Source organism: Centropristis striata, chromosome 13 (genome assembly GCF_030273125.1).
Source record: "Centropristis striata isolate RG_2023a ecotype Rhode Island chromosome 13, C.striata_1.0, whole genome shotgun sequence".
Lineage (NCBI taxonomy): Eukaryota > Metazoa > Chordata > Actinopteri > Perciformes > Serranidae > Centropristis > Centropristis striata.
The window spans coordinates 7,929,300-7,947,879 of NC_081529.1; the positions used below are offsets into that span (position 1 = coordinate 7,929,300).

The 18,580-nt window shown below is 39.4% G+C and overlaps 1 protein-coding gene across 1 annotated transcript in view; it reads left to right on the forward strand.

The window, feature by feature from the left end:
* Positions 1 to 18,580, forward strand: part of LOC131983301 (meiosis inhibitor protein 1) — a 97,748-nt gene that overhangs the window by 61,903 nt on the left and 17,265 nt on the right. The window contains exons 24-28 of the mRNA XM_059348012.1: positions 3,851 to 3,967; positions 5,693 to 5,803; positions 8,173 to 8,345; positions 8,691 to 8,775; positions 11,414 to 11,598. Coding sequence (XP_059203995.1) covers positions 3,851 to 3,967; positions 5,693 to 5,803; positions 8,173 to 8,345; positions 8,691 to 8,775; positions 11,414 to 11,598 — 671 coding nt within the window. The remainder of the gene's footprint in view (positions 1 to 3,850; positions 3,968 to 5,692; positions 5,804 to 8,172; positions 8,346 to 8,690; positions 8,776 to 11,413; positions 11,599 to 18,580) is intronic.

Consider the following 18,580-nt stretch of genomic DNA (forward strand, 5'->3'; position numbering starts at 1 on the left):
ACATGATGACACTGATGTTTTTTATGAAAAAGTTATTTTCCATATAACAAATATTTTTTGGCTGGGGCATTTGTTTTTATCAGCCTTGGATATGTCAAAGATTAAGAGCAAAATTGTTTTTGATTTTTTTAAAGTTTTTGTGTCATGTCAGATTGAAATGACTTCCCTGTATATGACCACTTCATGGCAGATGTCCACTTCCAAGAAATGCTATAAAAATATTACTGATATACATTTTTTCAACCTTTTTTGGGTTATATCTTTTGATCAACTCCAGGCCTGATCAAAACGATTATATATTGAACTTATGTTTATTATTCTCATTTTCTTATAATATCGTCATATTATTCTTTTGTATATTTTAGAGAGGAAAAGTCTTAGATTTGTGTCAGCTGCAATAATAATAATAATATTAATACATTTCAGTATTTAAATATAAACTAAACAGAGACCAGGGGAAGTACAACTTTTTGCAGAGACTTTAGGTAAAATCAAACATGGACTTCCATTTCCATTTCAACCTTTCGTGTTTTGTTGGTAATGTGCAACATTTGTAAATCTCGGAAATTTATCAGCTATCTGATGACAAATTAGGGGCAAAGGCTGCTATGTCTGAGGTTGCGGTGTAGAGAATGATGCCCCATTGCCTATAGATTCTGCATTCACATGCAAAATCTGTCGATTAAGATTAGTATTTGTCAGATCATTTCACAGAGCAGTTCTGATTCCTGTTTACTGTCTGTTACAGTCTTTTGATTCATCAAACATCGGGCAAAACTCTTCCTGTAAAAGCAGATTGCAATCAATTAAAGTTTTCTCTGAATCATAAATCTGTTAATGGTTAAAGCAATCTAGTAAAACAATAATGCAGTATAATCATGTCATCACAATAGGCTTCGTGCCTACACCTGGATCACAGCCATGATGATATTCAGTACAAAAGCTCTCCCTCAGATTATGATTTGTATGTTTATTTAATCATTTATTTGGCACTGCCAACACAAATAGTCCCACAGTTGCTGATACTGAAATGTTGCTGAGCAACACTGAAACATTTTCCTGCACACTGGGGTTAGCGTTAGCCTGCTACTTTGTGTAAGCTAGGTGCATACATTACTGCAGGCCAGCCACTTTGTATCACATTTATCTGTATGAGCAACTAATGAAATTGACGATGATTTAAGATATGACTTTATTTATCCCGCAGTGGGAAATTTAGTCGTCACATCAGCTCAAGATACAGACACATAGATTAGGGTGACCATATTTTGATTTCCAAAAAAGAGGACAATCGGCACTGCCTCGAGACACAAATTCAGACAGGCTTCTCGGAGGTTGATGAACATGCTTTATTATGCTTCAATGGTGCAAAATTAACTTCTGTAATAAAATAAAATGAAATCTGTAAAAACTTGTAACAAAATAATAGCTCTCGTAGACTCTTTTCAAATAAATGAATAAAGAATATGAAATAATGTTCTAAATATGAACTCTTCTGTTAGAAAATCTAGCTTCAACAATATATCTCTTTTACTGCATATATCTCTTACTGCAATAAGATAAATAATAGAAGAGTCTCACAAAGATACTAACTTAACAAACAAAAAGGATCTATACTTTTCATCTTTAGTTGTCTTTGAGCTTTGAGATCTCCAGCACCTTTATTAGACACTGAGACATATGTGCCAGCTTTGCACACGGTGCACTCCGCCTCCCACCTGTCCCGACCGGGACGGTATGTCGGAAAAAATTTTTGCAGTTCATCTGTGAAGCTGCACTTACGCTTCGGCATTTCCCGTGCAATGCTGCTCCGCTGTTCAATCTGCCTTCTGTCTGCTCTGCTCTCTGTCTCTCTCTGTGTGTGTGTGCGCGGCGCTGACCCGCCCTCTAGGCAGCCTCTTGGTAATTACGTCTCGCAAAATTGTGTGCAAAGCGCCGGTCAATTTACGTGCACGTGTACTGGTCCTATGAAAAACAGTGAATACCGGACATTTTCGTGAATTTATAAAACCCGGCCGGACGCCCCGGACAGGACGTAAAAAGTGGACATGTCCGGGCATAAGAGGACGCTTGGTCACCCTAACATAGATATAAAAAATAAGACATATACATACATTATATAAACATTATATACATACATTTCTGCTATTTGGCATTTGTTATTAATTTAATGTATGTTTTTGTTTTTGTTTGTTTTCCTGAAAGTACTTTGCATTTTTCAGATATTGCACATTGGAGAAAATATATTTTAGCATGTTAACTAGGTTAAATATGATGTTGCATGTAGTAGTATGAACATCAATGAATAAATCTATTTAATTATATGCAGAGATATGCACAGTAGAGTGTAAGTGGTATATGATATAATATATAGAATAGGAAAAAATACATCAGGCCTAATATAGGCCTAATGCGGTCGGATATAAACAGAGATAGTGCAAATAAACCAGTGAGTATATGAATATGAGTTTGTTGACAGTCGATTTGGTGGCAAGGTGGCAAGTTTTAGTATCCAGACTTCTTTCCTTCCCTTTGTCTTCTACTGACAATCAATTATATTTTAATGCAAATTATATTCCTGTTAATGTAATTAACGGTTTAGTCCCAGTGATGTTGTACTACATATCAGCACTCATGCAGTCCCTCTTGTCCAATCAAAATACCTAGTCTGAACTAACTGTTTTATAATAAATGGTACAAACTTAAAAGGAGATGATGAAACATGACAGAACTTGTGCAATTGAACTTTATGAAACGCTGAGTGTTTGGTGTTTGATTCTTGTTAAAAACGCTTCTTGCCCGATCACCTCAGGGTCCAATTCCCAGACAAACTGCGCATTCCACGCCTGCATATCTGGTGCTTTTTCAAGAGGTGTCTGCCAGATGGTGTTATTACAGTATGTCTGTATACTTGACCAGGTTAATGAGCACAGCTGAAGGGCACAACACCAGTGTGCCAGCTGGGGATTCAGAAACTGTTGCTGTGGTTAGCCTCTGCCTGCTTTCTGCTCGTCTCAGGCCCTGTGGGGATTACAGACTGTTATCCTTGCACGTGTTCCAGTTCAGCCCACTGTAATTTGCATTAATATATACTTTATATTAGCCTCTAATGCAGCGGCATCCCAAGGGGAGAAATTTTAATGTTATGCACTACGGGGTGAAAGAAGTATGTAGATGACTGCTCTGGCTGATCCTCCTGCAGTCTATTTCCTGTTGGAGTGCTCTTTGTCTCCTTTCACCTCGCCTCCGTCTCCACGCTCCCTCTCTCCTTTCTCGAGCTCCGTATCTTTCACCCTTAACCCTTTCTGACGATTGTTATTTAAAGCGTGCATGGTATTTTCATATTTGAGAGAAAGATGTGCTTTTCTTCTTCCTACTCTCAATGATCAATGTGTGCTCTGGCTGCCCCTCCAGGTCCACAAGTTACTGCAAGATATTCTCAGTTGATTAAGAAATTCCTTATCACTGTTTGAACAGCATCAGTTTGAACAGTGTCCTCTACTCTGGCTTTGCTGAAAACCACTCTGGGAACATCAGGTTTCAGACTCAGTAATGTGGCGAGGTGAAATGCTAATTCAGGCAGTCCTGCATCACTCCCTCATCCTTCTCTCTCTCTCTCACACACACACACACACACACACACACACTTGTCTCTCTTCACTCTCCTCACTGTTTTATTAAGTTTGTCCTCTCTCTCTCTCTCTCTCTCTCTCTCTCTCTCTCTCTCTCCCTCACAGCACTTTCGCTCTGTCTGTAATTATATATACCTAGATCTGCCTGCCTGTCTCTCTTGGATCTATTTCACATTTTGGCTTACAGTCATACGTTTTGTCTTTCTCTCTTTGTTTAGCAGTGAAATCACTCCCTCTGGTGCTGAAGCTGCTTTGTGTGATGCAGGCCAGTGACCCACCTTCATCTTCCTCTTACAGTAAGATGGACGGAGTGCACTTCAAGCTACTCTATCACGGTGAGATCAAAAGGTGCCGCTGGCAGGGCATGCTGTGCATAACTCCCTGTGGCTCTCATCTATTAGAATATACAACAAACAGTTTCTACATATTGCTAACATTTCTCTTCTTAAACAAACCATAAAAGAAAGAGGAGGAGAAGTGGACGCACCGTTAAGTCACCCATTGTGGACTACCGTTTTGAAACCTCGATTTTGGCTGTCGGCACAAATCTATCTTGGTTAGCAAAGTGCGTCTGCAATTAGTATTAGCTGTGGTATTAATTGGCATGCTAATTTTGGCTTGGGAAAAACAGGCTTAAAACAAAATGTACTCACTTGAAAAAAATGAACAGCCGAATGCTAAGAAGGTCCTTAGTTCAACCTGAGTTCAACCTGAGTGTTACAATTAACTTTAATGAACTGAATGCCGAACTCGCAGGATGAAAACAGCTTCTTTCCCTGGGCTGTCAGAACTCCCAACACCCACACAGGATAAATCAATTAAAATGTGCAATGAAACAGAGATGTGCAATACAATTAATATGTGCAAGACATACAGTACTATCTACCTCGTAAATAAGTTTGTAGCATTTTCAGTATATGATGACAATAAGGGTTATTTGATTTGTTGATTTGATTTGTTTGATTTGATTGACTCAAAGGTAAAAGACAAAAACACAAACTACCAAAAAACAAATTCACAGCTATTTGAATTTACACACTGCTTTGGTTGCATTGGTAGCAACTTGTCAATTACAAGTTAGCCCCGCCTTAACACACACCCTGCTTTATTGTTTTTTTTACTCTAAATAGCACCATCATTTACAAAATGAACATCATGCTGTATTGAAGAACAGTTAAAAACTGGTGATTGAGGAAAATGTTTATTGAAGTGATAACTCAAGTGAGAAGTAGGATCATTTTCTCATAGACTTTTATACAATCAGGCTTTTTTTGCAACCAGTGGAGTCGTCCCCTGCTGACCATTAGAGAGAATACAGGTTTAAGCTACTTCCATATTGGCTTCAGTTTTCAGAGCCGAAATGCACACAAACATTATCTTTCACACACAATACATTAGCTCTTTGCCGTAATGCACACAGAACACATGAACACGCTTCAGTATGTTCCTCACTCACACAGGCACTTACATGCTACATTACAGACACATAATCATCCAGTAGCAGCACTGAGACACATCTCTCTATTCCACACATGGTTTGTCTCTGAGTTTCCCTCAGCTCCCTCCGCATTCACCTATATTCCTTCCTAAGTGGAAGCATCACTCATCTTTGATTTAATATCCTCATCAACAGGGGAGTGCTCGCTGCTGATCGGCAAATGAAAACGCTGTTCGGAAATTTACTAGACCTGTCTGGCAAATTATAACTTTATGCGCATTACGATTAGAGTCACATTTGCTTTTCTTTTTTGCCTTGATGTGTCGACAGCACTCACCCCCCTGCGACGTGTTTACTGCATTAGTGGAACCTCGTTCTGTGTTCGTGGTTTTATTTTCCACCTTCTTATCTTTGACATTTTTACCGGCAGATCAGATTAATTCAGTCTTTACCGACAGGTGGGAGACACGACGTTCAGCTTGTCGCGTTACATTTTATTTGTCTGTCACGTCGCGCCTCAATGTCTCTCTCGAACGTTTGAGAGCACAGATAAAATACTAAGTGAGCCATCAGACTTAAATTTGTGTGTGCGTGTGTGTGTGTGTGTGTGTGTGTGTGTCAGTGAGTAATATAGCAGGGAGGTTGAAGTCTACTGACACAGGGAGCCTGCTGCCTGCCCTCAGCTACCTGTACTGCTGCCTGAGTCTGTCCCCTGCACACTGCACAGACAGAGGTTAGACACACTTTCTTCCCGTCTCTCTATCTCCTCGTGTGTGCTTTCACACACGCCGCCTCTTCACCCTCCGCCTGTTTCTATCTCGCTCTCTGTCCTTCTGTTTGGATTTGTCTCTTCTCCTGCCCTGTTGTGACAGAGGAGAGAGGCCGACCTTGACAAGCGTGCAGCATTGAGACGTAGAGGAAATAATAAGCATACAAGCAGACACTTTCTGTATATCTTTGCATAATGGTACACAGGATGTGGTTCAGTCCTGCACTTTGTCCTGTATGCATAAAGTTATGCTGTCAAGCCAGAGTGATTCTTACACATTTGCACAACAAGCACACAGAGTCTCACCTTGCTAAACCTGAATATGTGTAGCACATAGACAAAATCACACACAGGGGTGTAAGACAAAACGAAAGCGACTATATGTTGGGTTATAAGATTTGTTACACACAGATTGCACAAAGAGAAGTGCTGTGAGGTTGGGTGTTATGCATGCACATGCAGATCCCACTGGTCTTTTGTTCTTTTTAGTTTAATAGTTTCCTAAAATTAGAGTTAAAAAAACACAATAATTCACCCTGCTTACAGCATCACAATATATAGAAATATTGAATAATAACCCCTCTATCATGATACGTATCCAACCACCAGATTCTTGATAGATACTAATGTCAAACACACAGGAATACATGTACACACAATGTCATTGTTATTCTAAGATATAATAGAAAAATAAGAAATCTAAATGATTGTGTCTCCTAAACATTCTCCTGAGACCTATGAAGCAGATGCAGAATTACAACCAATGAGCAAAGATATAGATGAAATAAATCCACTATGGAACTAGAGCTGTACTAAATGTTTTTCTATTAAGATTATCCAATATAGCTTGAAAAAAAATCCTCAGTTCAACTGTTTTTAATGAATGTGTGGTAATGTAAATATCATTCATGGTGCTGTGTGAAACTGCTGCCATGCAAGCTGTTAACACTTCTTTTGTGTGCAGCAGATGAGAGTGCAAACAGTTTTTCGATCGCAGTGAAAATGTTGTTTTTATTTTTATTGCTGCCTTACTTACATGTTTTAATTCATTTCATTTAATTCATTCATAATTCATTTTTTATTAAGTACTTGAAGTCATTTTGGTTTGGATGGTGGTTCATTTTCCTATCTGTTGCGATATCTTTGTGAATATAGAGAGCACTTATATGTTGTTTATGTTTTTGTTTTGATAAAAATCAATAAAATGTATTAAAAAAATAAATAAATAAAATGTTTTTGAAAGGCTAAACACCAACAAATATGCATTGAAGCTGAATATTTTTATTAGATTAGGGACTTTTGGAAATGATTACATCTTCTTTTCAAGACATACACACAGGAATCTCATTCTACAAATAGTTTAATAGTAATATAATATTTATGTTGCCTCATATTTATAACTGTGTAACAAAATATTTGCATCATTCGAATGTTGATTTAGCATTTAGAATGTCAGTGTTACGAATGAAGCCTTAAAGCTTCAAACTACATCCCAAATGAAACTACTAAAGACATTCATTATTTGATATGACATATTGATTGCCATTGGATTTATTACAAGCTAAACAATTCACCTAAACAAAAACAACAACTGAGTAAAGGTCAGCAGTGAGCTGGTTGGTAGTTAATAGAGTGAGAGTCAGGATGCCATAGGGAAGCTAAGCTAATTATGCCCATAGCATTGCTGTAATGCTTCTGCTGCTTCTACCTACATTCACCATCTGCTTCTTCATCACTAGTGGTGAGATGCAACTTACTTCTGCCTCAGGAATAGTAACACATTCCTCCATCTAAAGGTAAAACGTAGGATATTATAACTTTAGATAACATGTAATTCTATGCAATTCTATCTAATTATTCTCGTGCTTAGGATTGGCCTGCTTGACTGCCTTTGTACTGTATATAACCCCAATGTTATGCAAATGATTTCCCCATTTTTGCTGCATGCAACAACCCAATTTCTTCATGTCCATGAAGTCAAATCCAAATATATGTGCACCATGCACTTGGTCCAGGCTGACTTGGCACACTTCACTTACAATAAGAATGATTTGAGAGTGAGTGGGTGATTGTGTGTTTGAGCACTTGAATGTGGGCTTTTGTGTGCGTGTGATTGCGCCTGAATGTGTTTTAATTTTAAAAAGATGACCAATTAGTAATGTTCCAGGTGCCACATAGAAGTGAAAGTGTTTGCGTAGTTGTGGGTGGGTGTGTGTGCAGCACGTCACCATGCAGTCATCCTGACCAACTGCTTTTCACAGAAACACACACACACTGACATGCAGGCACAGATCCCATCAAAGTATGATGACATAGTGCCTTGTCTTCCCCAGCTGTCTCCGTGTTGCTCTCCAACAGTGGACTGATGGAGCAGCTGCAGACAGTCCTCTCCTCCTCCTCTGCTCCATCCCTGTCTCCGTCCACCTGTCCTCCTTCAGCCCTGCTGTGCTGCAGCCATCTCCTCCTGTCCTCCCTCATTACCTTGCAGCACGTTCACTCTGCTCAGGTACACACCACAGCTCAGCTTTGCTGTTATCACAACTTGCTTATAGAACTAAACACAGTCGAGGCAGAGTCAAGGGCAAGGCACAGAACATACAGTAAAATAAAGCAGAGATTCAGATGTGAATGCAGAATACAAAACACCAATTGGATTTGTTCGATACATATCACAGTATAAGTAATAGTAAGGCTGTGCTATAAAACAATGCACTTTCTTCTCTGCTCTCTGCTGCCACTGCAGTGATAAAACATTCTTACTTGCAATGAGATGTTTTGTCATTTCTTGTTATTCTTGTGATTCTCCCCTCTCTCCTTTGTTCTCCTTCTCTCTGTTTCTCCATTATTTAAGGTCCAAAAGAGCATCAGTTGGAGTCTGGACACAGCTGTGCAGCGTCTCCTCGTTCAGAAAACAAACACAGACAATCTCTTGCTGGGTAACAAACTCATTTCTCAATCATTCCATTTGATGATTATTTTTGAAAGACTTCTGCCCTTGCAAACAAAACATACCAAAACATTTTATCAACAATGCTGTGTTTGCTTAAACAAATGTGTGAAACTAAGAACTCTAAAATGATTTTCTCATGTATTCGTGCACAGCTCATGTTTTCTCTTTTTCACAATTTGTTTTCATCTTCCCAGTTTTTGCGGTTGCATTCTCTCAACCCTTGTGACTCTTAATTGTCCGTAGGAGTGAATGAGAGCGTGATTGTCTGTCTCTATGTGTCAGCCCTGTGATAGTCTGGAGACCTGTCCAGGCTGTCCGCCTCTCAACCAATGTCAGCTGGGATCGGCTCCAGGCCCCCCCCCCCCCCCGAGTGCGGATAAGCGGTTAAAGATTAATGAAAATGAATGAGTGAATGCATGAATAATGCATACATATTGGGAAGGGTGTGAGTTATTTCATCTTGGTATTTCAATCTCAGCTCCTGTTATAAGCAGTGTAGCCAACGTACAGACACTCAGACCCTTAATGACAAAAATATCCCCACTGAAACACAAAAACTGCAATTTTTGATTCCACAGCCATCACAGTATAAAACCCGCCATTCTATTAGTGTATATCAGGTTTTCAATCTGGAGTCCCAGCTTCAAAATTGTAGTTTTTACCATTTTTCACCAGATTGAGCCATTTTCGCACATTTTTCCCATGGGGTAAATACATGTTATTTCCTGGTTTCCACTAGAGTTATTACTGCTGTACGCTAGAAGACTGCAGTGTTTGATGCAGTGCATCAAATCAATGTTGTTGCTAATCATTGACATATCCCAGAATGACAAAAATAAATCCCCCCGAACATGAAGTAAACAGATAATAATTCAATGTTCAGTGTTTTCTTCATAAAAGAACAACATCAATATGTAAACAAACTGGCATTAAAAGAGTTAAAGTCTGAAAATAAATTAATATTTGGCAGTTATAATCAGGATTGATCTTGGGTAGAAATAACAATAATGATAATAATAATGATAATACATTTTATTTATATCGTGTTTCCTAGATACTGAAAGACGCTTTAAATGCAACTCAGTGAATTAGGCAACAACATTAGTTCATAGTATTTTTGTAGCAGTTTTAGGAATGGAAATTGTTGTCCTCTAAGGCAACAAGTAGTGTTTGTTTGTTTTTTCTTACGCTACACAAAAATGCATCAAAATCAATGCTGTTGTTATTCATTGACATATCCCAGAAAAAATTGAAAGGCTCCCTAGCATTTAGCGTACAGCATTTTAATATTTAATAAAAAAACAACAACAACAGTGGCATCATGTCAACAAACTTTAAACAGTTAAAATTCTGAAAATTAATAAATATTTAGTCGTAACATTTAACAACAACATTGATTAAAATATTTCACTCAGTTAAGGTGGAAAATGATAATAATATATAGTATTTTTATGCCATTTTTGGGAGGCAGACATTTTTATCCTCTAAGGATATCAGAGCAGCTCTTTTAAAGGGGGCATCAGGGTTAATCACTTCTCAGCTTCTTCCTTTCTGTATTTTACACTGTCCAGTGCAATCACACACACAGTAGAGGGCGTGTCAGACCAAGTCTCCTCCATACAAATAGATATTATACAGTCGAGTTTGCTCCAGATTTGCAGCAGCCGTCCATCGTTACACTGTGTAACCCTAAGGACTGACAAAAGAGGTCACCTCCGCTTCATGTACTCCTCCCCAGGTAAAGTGGCTGTTTGTCAATGTTTTATCCTCAGCGGAGGTAACCAAACCCTGGGCATGAATTTCACACACTTTCATTATATTAAGTGGCCCACATCCCGCTGCACCACTCGGAGACAGATCATCCCTGCTGCTCCTGTGTCTGTGTCTGTCAGTTGGATAAGTGGCCTGTCAGGGCTGCTCTGATGTATCGGCTCCCTCCCTCTGCCCGCCTATCTCTCTTTCTTTTTCCCCCTCTCTCTCTCTCTCTCTCTGTCTTCACTCCTTCGCTCACTCAGCTGCCAACCATCCCTCCCTCCCTCTCTATCTTTGCGTTACGTCTCTCCTCCCTCTCTTCTGCTGCCACTAATTGAGTCCTCCCTCCCTCAGAGAGCTCTAATCTCAGTGTACATGGCACAAGTGCAATTCAGATGGCTGGCAGCTCTCAGCTTGGATCCCTCTGTGTTTAAGCAATCATTTTGGCTCTGTCTCTCTCTTTATCTCCATCACTACTTTGGTCCCTCTGTCTGGCTGACCTTCCTTCAACCCTGTCTCTCGCTGCCTCGTTCACTCCCTCTTTCTGTCACATATCAATTCAGGGATTGCCCTCAATTCCTTTCAACTCTTATGCTGCCTCTTCTCTGCACTTCTATTCCCTCTGCTACCTGCTTTTAACATCTTTTTCTATTTCAAACTTTCACTTCCCACTCTGTACGCTCACTCTGCTCTTGGTTCTACCATGCACCTGTTTCTTTTGTGGCCTTGCCCTCCACATTTGTTTGCTCCCTCCTCTTCCACTCGCTCTCCCGTCTGTTGAGGCTTTCCATCTCCTCCTAATTCTGTTTGGTTTTCCAGCCATTTACCAGTCCTCCTTTCTCACCGCTCTCTCTCTCACCTTCTCTTTCCAGTCAGCTACCTGAGGTTGCTACAGGCTCTCCTTGATGCTGACCTGGCATCAGCAGTGGTGTGTCTGAGCACTGGTCCTGGCCTTGTCGGTCCCAGACCCCTGGGGACTGAAGACGGCTCTCTGTACCCACTCGGCTCCAGAGGAGCCCAGTGCCTCTCAACTGCTCTCAGTGGACTTCTGCTGCAGGTTGTAACACTTGGCGGGGATCGATATGTGTTGTTTTTGTGTGTGTGTGTGTGTGTGTGTGTGTGTGTGTGTGTGTGTGTGTGTGTGTGCGCAGCACCTGAAAGCACATGTAGGTGTGAAAAGAAAACTGAAAAGAAGATTTAAGGCTAAATTACTGGGTACTTCGACAGTTTGATCGCTGTTCACAAGCAGTCATTGACATGATTGACAGCTGCATTCGAGACTACTCGACTCTGATTGGTTGTTTTCGTTGGATTCTTGCAGCATGATCTTTTCACGGATTTCTGTCCCATGTATTACTGTCAGGACACAGTGACAGTTTGAGCAAATGTAACAAAGAGGTTTTTTTTTTTTTTTTTTAATAAATGCTACCAACTGAACCTTAAATACCTTTTATTAAATTCAGACTTCATTACATATGAGTCTAGAGGGACATGACTGCTTACAACCCCAAGGCGCTAGTTCTAGTTATCTACAGTTGCGTATCTTAATCCGTAATAACAACAACAACAATAATAATAATAATGATAATAATTCATTAATTTAGATTAAATAAACCGTGTTGCAAATTAACTAATGTTTCCAAATAAATCTAATGGAGTCAAAAGTACAATATTGGCTTATAAAATGTAGTGGAGCAAAAGAATAAAGTAATAAAATACAAGTAACTCAAAATTGAAAGTAAATGTTCTCACTTTGCACCGCTGGAACTTTGTTCCTCCTGACGAGCTGTTGATGCCCATAAATAGACCTCCACTCTGTTTGAAACAGATCCTCAGATTGTGAAAAGAGGCGCTCCATCAATAAACAATATGAGAAACATTTTTCACTGAACTTTAAATGTGAACCGTAAAATGAATATATATATATATACTTTAAGCTAACAATTTTACAGTCAAATAAATATGAGTAGAGACATCTTGGTTATTTTTGTGGATGAATCGTCTTAAGCACAATATGGATTTTACATCAGGAGGTGAATTTGAGTTTCCTCCAGGGACTGCCATTACAACATTTCATTTCTCACTTCTTGTTTGTAGAAGGCAGAAATAGAAGAGAATCTACAGTAAATGTTGTGCTGTAATGAAAGGTGGAGTACAGCCAAATACATTGTTTTCAACAAGTGATGGCTGGGGAGTTTGAGCTGTTCTAGTGTCAAAGGAAAGTTTGCATTTCACAGCATTTACTAGAACGTCCCATTTTTTATAAAAAGTGAGATTCCCATGTCTTATTTGAATCATAAAGCAGTTCTATGTGCTACATAAATACTATATATAATACCTATATATAATAATATATCAAAAAGCTCAGTTCACACAGAAGCACACACAGCCTGTATTCATTAACCTTGTCTTAAAACCAGCCAACAGGACTTGTGTAAAATTGTGATGTTGCAACTGTGCTATATACCCACAGAAAGTGTTGTTACAGTGGTGTTACAACCATTCCCGTTTCAAAACCTGGAAACACTGAACGACCTGAACAGACTCAGCTTCTTCAGGGGGGACGGGCTTAAAGAGACAGACGCTAAAATGGGGCGTTTCAGAGAGAACAGTTTATCGAGACAGGCGTTATGAAAAAAGAAAAGTTTCTTCAACATATATCAGCATGTAAACATGTTCTAGTAGAAGCCCAAAATTCAAGTATGAACCTTAAAATGAGCATAATATGTCCCCTTTAACCCTCCTGATATGTTGTGGGTCAAATTGACCCACTTCAAAGTTTAAAAAGTATTTTTTTGAGCATTGAGTTGCATTTAAGTATTTTTTCATAATAAGAAAAAAAGAAGAATGTCTATCATAAGCGTCTGTACGTAGCTCTTAGCCAATCGTATCAGTTATACCAGATGACGTATGTAGAGCGACAGAAATTGATGTTTACATCATAGATATATATATATATAAACATTTCTTATATATATCTATGGTTTATATAGCCAGACTAGCGCATCTCTACTTTGAGACTAAAATGCTCAATTCTGCTTCTGCAACGATTTTCTGCAGCATGTTCTGACTCTGGCTGCTCACAGTCTACCGGCAGTGTTTTTCACGCCTTATTCCCCCTCATGTCATTCAGCCACACACATCCACTGATTTTATGGGCAATAGACGAGCTGCTGCGGGTCTCTGGGTGGCTCCGCTGTCCCCCGGCTCGTAGCCAGATCACCGGCGTTACAGCAGCGAGCGGTAGCGGGGCTAGTTGGTAGATTAGGCTTTTGCCAAATCCTGTTGGAAGCAAGGCTAAACATCCTTTTTGGTGGTGTAAAAGGAGTGTAAAGTCAAACGTTGTTCTTCTTTTAAAATCAACTTTCGCTCTAAACTATTTAAAACGGCGTCTACAGCAAATCGAAAGAGAATTTCGCGTCTGCTGCAGCCATGTTGGATCCGTAAGAAAACTACAAGCTTCCGTCTGTCGAGTAGTACGCGTTATCGTATTGCCGTCCATCCCCGCTCTGTGATTGGATCCCTAAAACAGGCCTAAGAAACGGCTTTAGTTTCCAGACCCCTTGGCAGTTCGAAATGAAATGGAGCGCGCAAGGCAGTATGGGTATACCCAGGCTAGAAAAAGGAGTGAATTATCCTCATTGAACCATGATCTGTGAGAGATAAAGAACACCATTGCACTAAATATTGATTGAAATGGTTAGTAATGGAGTTTATTAATGAAATATAAACAATGTTTATTGGATTTTTTTTTTAGTTTCTGACACTTTTGGATAATTAAACAGGCCTCGGGTGAAATTGACCCATGAACATTACTGCTGTTCCTGAGAAACAAACATAACAGGAGGGTTAAGTTACAGTCGTCAGTTTCAAGCATTAACATTGACATTAAATTAGTTTATTTAATGGTGGTTTAATGAACAGAGACACATAATGAAATGCAGACTTCTTCTAGTAAGCTGCAGGTAGACTTGGGAGATGAGAAAACTCCCTCATGATGAATGCAGTCAATTCATTCTCAATTCTATAGCTCAGCACATATTGTCTCATTCATGATCAAAACAATTGCATTATGGCGAACCATATGTAGAGAGATGTTGATTCAAACAATTAAAAACAAATGGATTTCCATCAGAGTTATCAGTGTGCACAGCTATTCTCAGCCAGAGATACATAATATGCTCCCACAGCAGTGAGCTTTAATGCTGATATGATGATGCTTCCCCTCTCCAGCTTCACTTTCACTCCACCTTTTATTCTGCAGCAGAGGCAACTCAAAGGTAATCTTTTAGATCTGTACAGCATGACATTGAACCTGCCTTTCACAAACAAGGTTGTATTAGAAAATGAGATTTCAATTGATTTAGCAGTTAGCATAAATGGAATGGCACGCATATCCAGATCAGTCCCACAATGTTATTGTATGTAGCTGCTGTATTGACTTTGGTTTCTTATTACAAAAGAGGCAGGTGCTGGTGTCACACCAGCATTCATTTAACAATAAATAGGTAAAGCACTACTTCCTCTGGGTGGCAGCCAGCACAGAGAAAGATCCAAGATATGACTATCCATCGCAAAAAAATACAGTCGTAAAAAGACCTTTTATCAAAGAGATTATAAAGAATCATATCTATAAACGTTGGCTGTGCACTGAACTGCTACATATGTTGATACTTACACACACCTTTGATTTAACAGTTGTTTCATCCTTGCAATTCTTTATGATCAAAGCAGTGCTCTAGCATCACAAGACCCAGAGGCACTACTGTACATAAATATGAAGCACTAAAATGCTCTATCACACAATCATATATTGACTACTGCCTTTACTGCCAACCACTTAATGACCAAGTGCGAACAGTCACAGAGTAAAGGATGCATTTTTTCTGTACGACCGAGGCTAAGACATTGTGAATCAATGAATCACAACGCTTGCAGGACTTGTGAGGAGCTCTAGTATGAGTGGCGGTAATGCATTTTTACTGCGTCTATAAAACAGCAGTAAGATGCATCTTGAATACAGCTTACTTCGAACACTCGTGGTCAATTTAATAGACAGTTCAAATGATTTTTAAGACCCTGACATACACACCATCGCCCATAAAGTTGGAATAAAATATTTTTTTACTTATTCCCATGAAATTATTCTGACAATGTGATTTATTCTTGACAGATGAAGTGTATATCTTCTGAAACTATTAATCAATCTCTTCCAAACATATCACAATGAAAATGAAACCACAATTATCAGAGTATTGTGTCCGAAAACAAAATTATTTTAGCTTCATGAGCGACCGTGTAGTTGCACCTAATGAGAAATTTGTGATACAAGATAGTTTGGAACTTTGTTTATTCAGCACCTTAAAGAACGCCAAAAGGTTTGTACTGAAAATCATAGACTGTTTAAAATAGTTGTCACCATGATGTCACTCATTGGTCTTTTGTTGGAAGCTCATGTTTTTCTTGTCCATCACCATCTTGATTTATTGGAACCAAAAATGATCATACAGTATGTGGATGTGATGGTGAAGTTGGGGAAGAGGATGCTAAGATATTGGCTAATGCTAGTGCTAGTGCTAGCTAACACTTGGTCATCAAGTGGCACCCATAATTCCAATTGAACGGCAGACTCCATAAAATGTCTTTAAACATTTAGATCACCATGTTACAGTTAACTCATTTACTGAAAGCACTGTGAAAGGGTCAAAGCTCTAATGAAAACACAGTGCACTGTGGTAGCGACTAGCCGCGCCTGAAAACATACCCTGCTTGATCGCCTATTTTACTCTAAATGGAGCCAGAATTTATTATTTGACCATCATGCTCTGTGGAAGAAGACTTGTAACAGGTAATTGAGATCATAAACTAATCAGAACATTTTTACTGAGGTAATAAAAAAGTGTGAAGTAGGGTCATTTTCTCATTGACTTTCATCAAATTTGACTTTTTTTAAGAGTTGCCCCCTGCTGGCCATTAAAAAGAATGCAGGTTTATTAAGGTACTTCTGCAGTGGCTTCACTTGCAATTGTTTCTGTGCTTAAATGTAAAAGAAAAAGTCGGCCATGTGGGAGACTTGCACTTTTTTCTGAGAATGTTAAATTCTGTGTGAAAAAACACAAGAGGTGCCCTTTCTATGTTTCTTATCTTTTCTCTTTAAACTGAATTGCCAGGGAGGTTTTTTTTTGGTTCAGTTTGTTTGTTTCTTTGTCCGTCTGTCAGTAGGATTATAGAAAAACTTCTGTTCCAATTTTCATGAAACTTTCATGAAGAACAAGTTGCACCTTGGAGCAGATCTGAATCACGACAGAGATACACTTTTCACTTTTGTCACTCTTGTTAACGGCATGGCCTTGGTGGAAGTCTATGTCTCTGAGTGCCCTTGACGCATTTAATTTATACTGAAAAGGTATTTTTTTTGTTGGGCTATATATGTACTGAAAAGTTGTTTTCATTTAGTACAGAGTTGTATAGCAGCTTAAAAGGGCTTTTGAAGCACTTCTTAAAGAAGAAAGCTTTTCATTTGGAAGTAGGTTGAAGGTTTTAGTATTTGTATGACTGATTTGTGCTCATTCAAAAATAATGCAATTTTTTATAATGTTTCCCTGGCATAAAAACTACAACAGAGCAATGGCTATCGGCCAAATTGCTATTTTACGCATCATTTTGACCCAGAATGTCTCAGTCGTGCATCCCTATTATGGATTATAGCTAAATAATTTGTTTTGCCACAGCATCATAGTGGCAGGTCATTAAATCTTTGCAGCCAACACAGACACAACACAACGGTGAGAGGTCATCGAAATGATGTTTGAACTAGAGAAAGGGTGTCAGAGTCGTGGCGGGGAGGTTATGTTGAAGCCTGCGTTGTTTTTAAATGGGTAATCAAATAACCTGGAAAAAGCTCCAGCTAATGAAGTGTAATACCACTGGGCTCATTCCAACGCTCATTTGCATGCAGAATGCAACTGTGATGTGAAACTCGGCTCCTCCAGTACTCTGGCCAATACAGCACCATCTGCTTATAATAATGATATAATAAATTAGAAACATTACAGATACCAGCTATAAGTGAATTAGCAATGCTTCAATCACAGCAAGAAAACAAAAAAGCACTACCATAAATGTGTATTTGCAGAAGAGATTTTTCTACTTTTCGAGTATCTAAAGATAATGTGGATGAAATATTCAAACTGTGGGATAATTGGGTATTATGCCTGTTGTATTTCTTTTATAATCCAGTGCCTGTGCAGCAGCATGCCAGCTTCTGGTTCCACACCAGTGACATTTCTTCTCTGTGTAAAAGACTGTAGTGCTGAACTGAGCCCCGGCTCTATGGTTCAGTGCTCTGTAGTCTGCTGTTCAGCTGCTGATATGAGTAACAGTTCCCAACTCCCCTCCCCTCTCCTCTGTTTTGCTCTCTTTTCCCTCTTGATGTTCTCGTTTGGTGGCGGTAGGAAACACTGGAGCTCCAGAGTTCCTCACCTCTCCTCTACTTTCCTCTTTCTGTTCACTTTGTCTCTCCTCTTTGTTCTCATCCTAACCTCTCCTTTCATCTTTGTCTCCTCATCTGCCCTCTTCTCCTCTATCTTTTACCTACTTCACCTCCTCCCCTCCCACTCCTCCTCTTGACTCCTTTCTTCCCCTATCTCCTCCCCTCCGCCTCAGGATTAGGGTGTAACTCTCCGCTGTTGTCTATCTATCCGCCTTGGCCTACTTCAGTATTTTTGGACACTACATAGTGCTCACTGGCAGCACCGCCACTGTAGGAGAGACATGCATTATTAAAACCTTCCTCAGTCGCTCTCTCCGGTGTTCCCTTGTTATCCCTTTTGTTTCTGCTCGAATCTGTGTCCAGTGGTGAGCGGCTATGGCTGTTGTCCACGTCTGTTTCCAGCGCATCTGTTGCAGTTTTTATGTCCATTTCTGCAAAGTTACAGCACACAGACAGACGTCACATTCCTGTCGCTCCCATGACTTGCAGTGATCTGACATTTTTGAGCTGGAAGTTGTTCCTTTCTTCCCCTTTTTATCATATACTT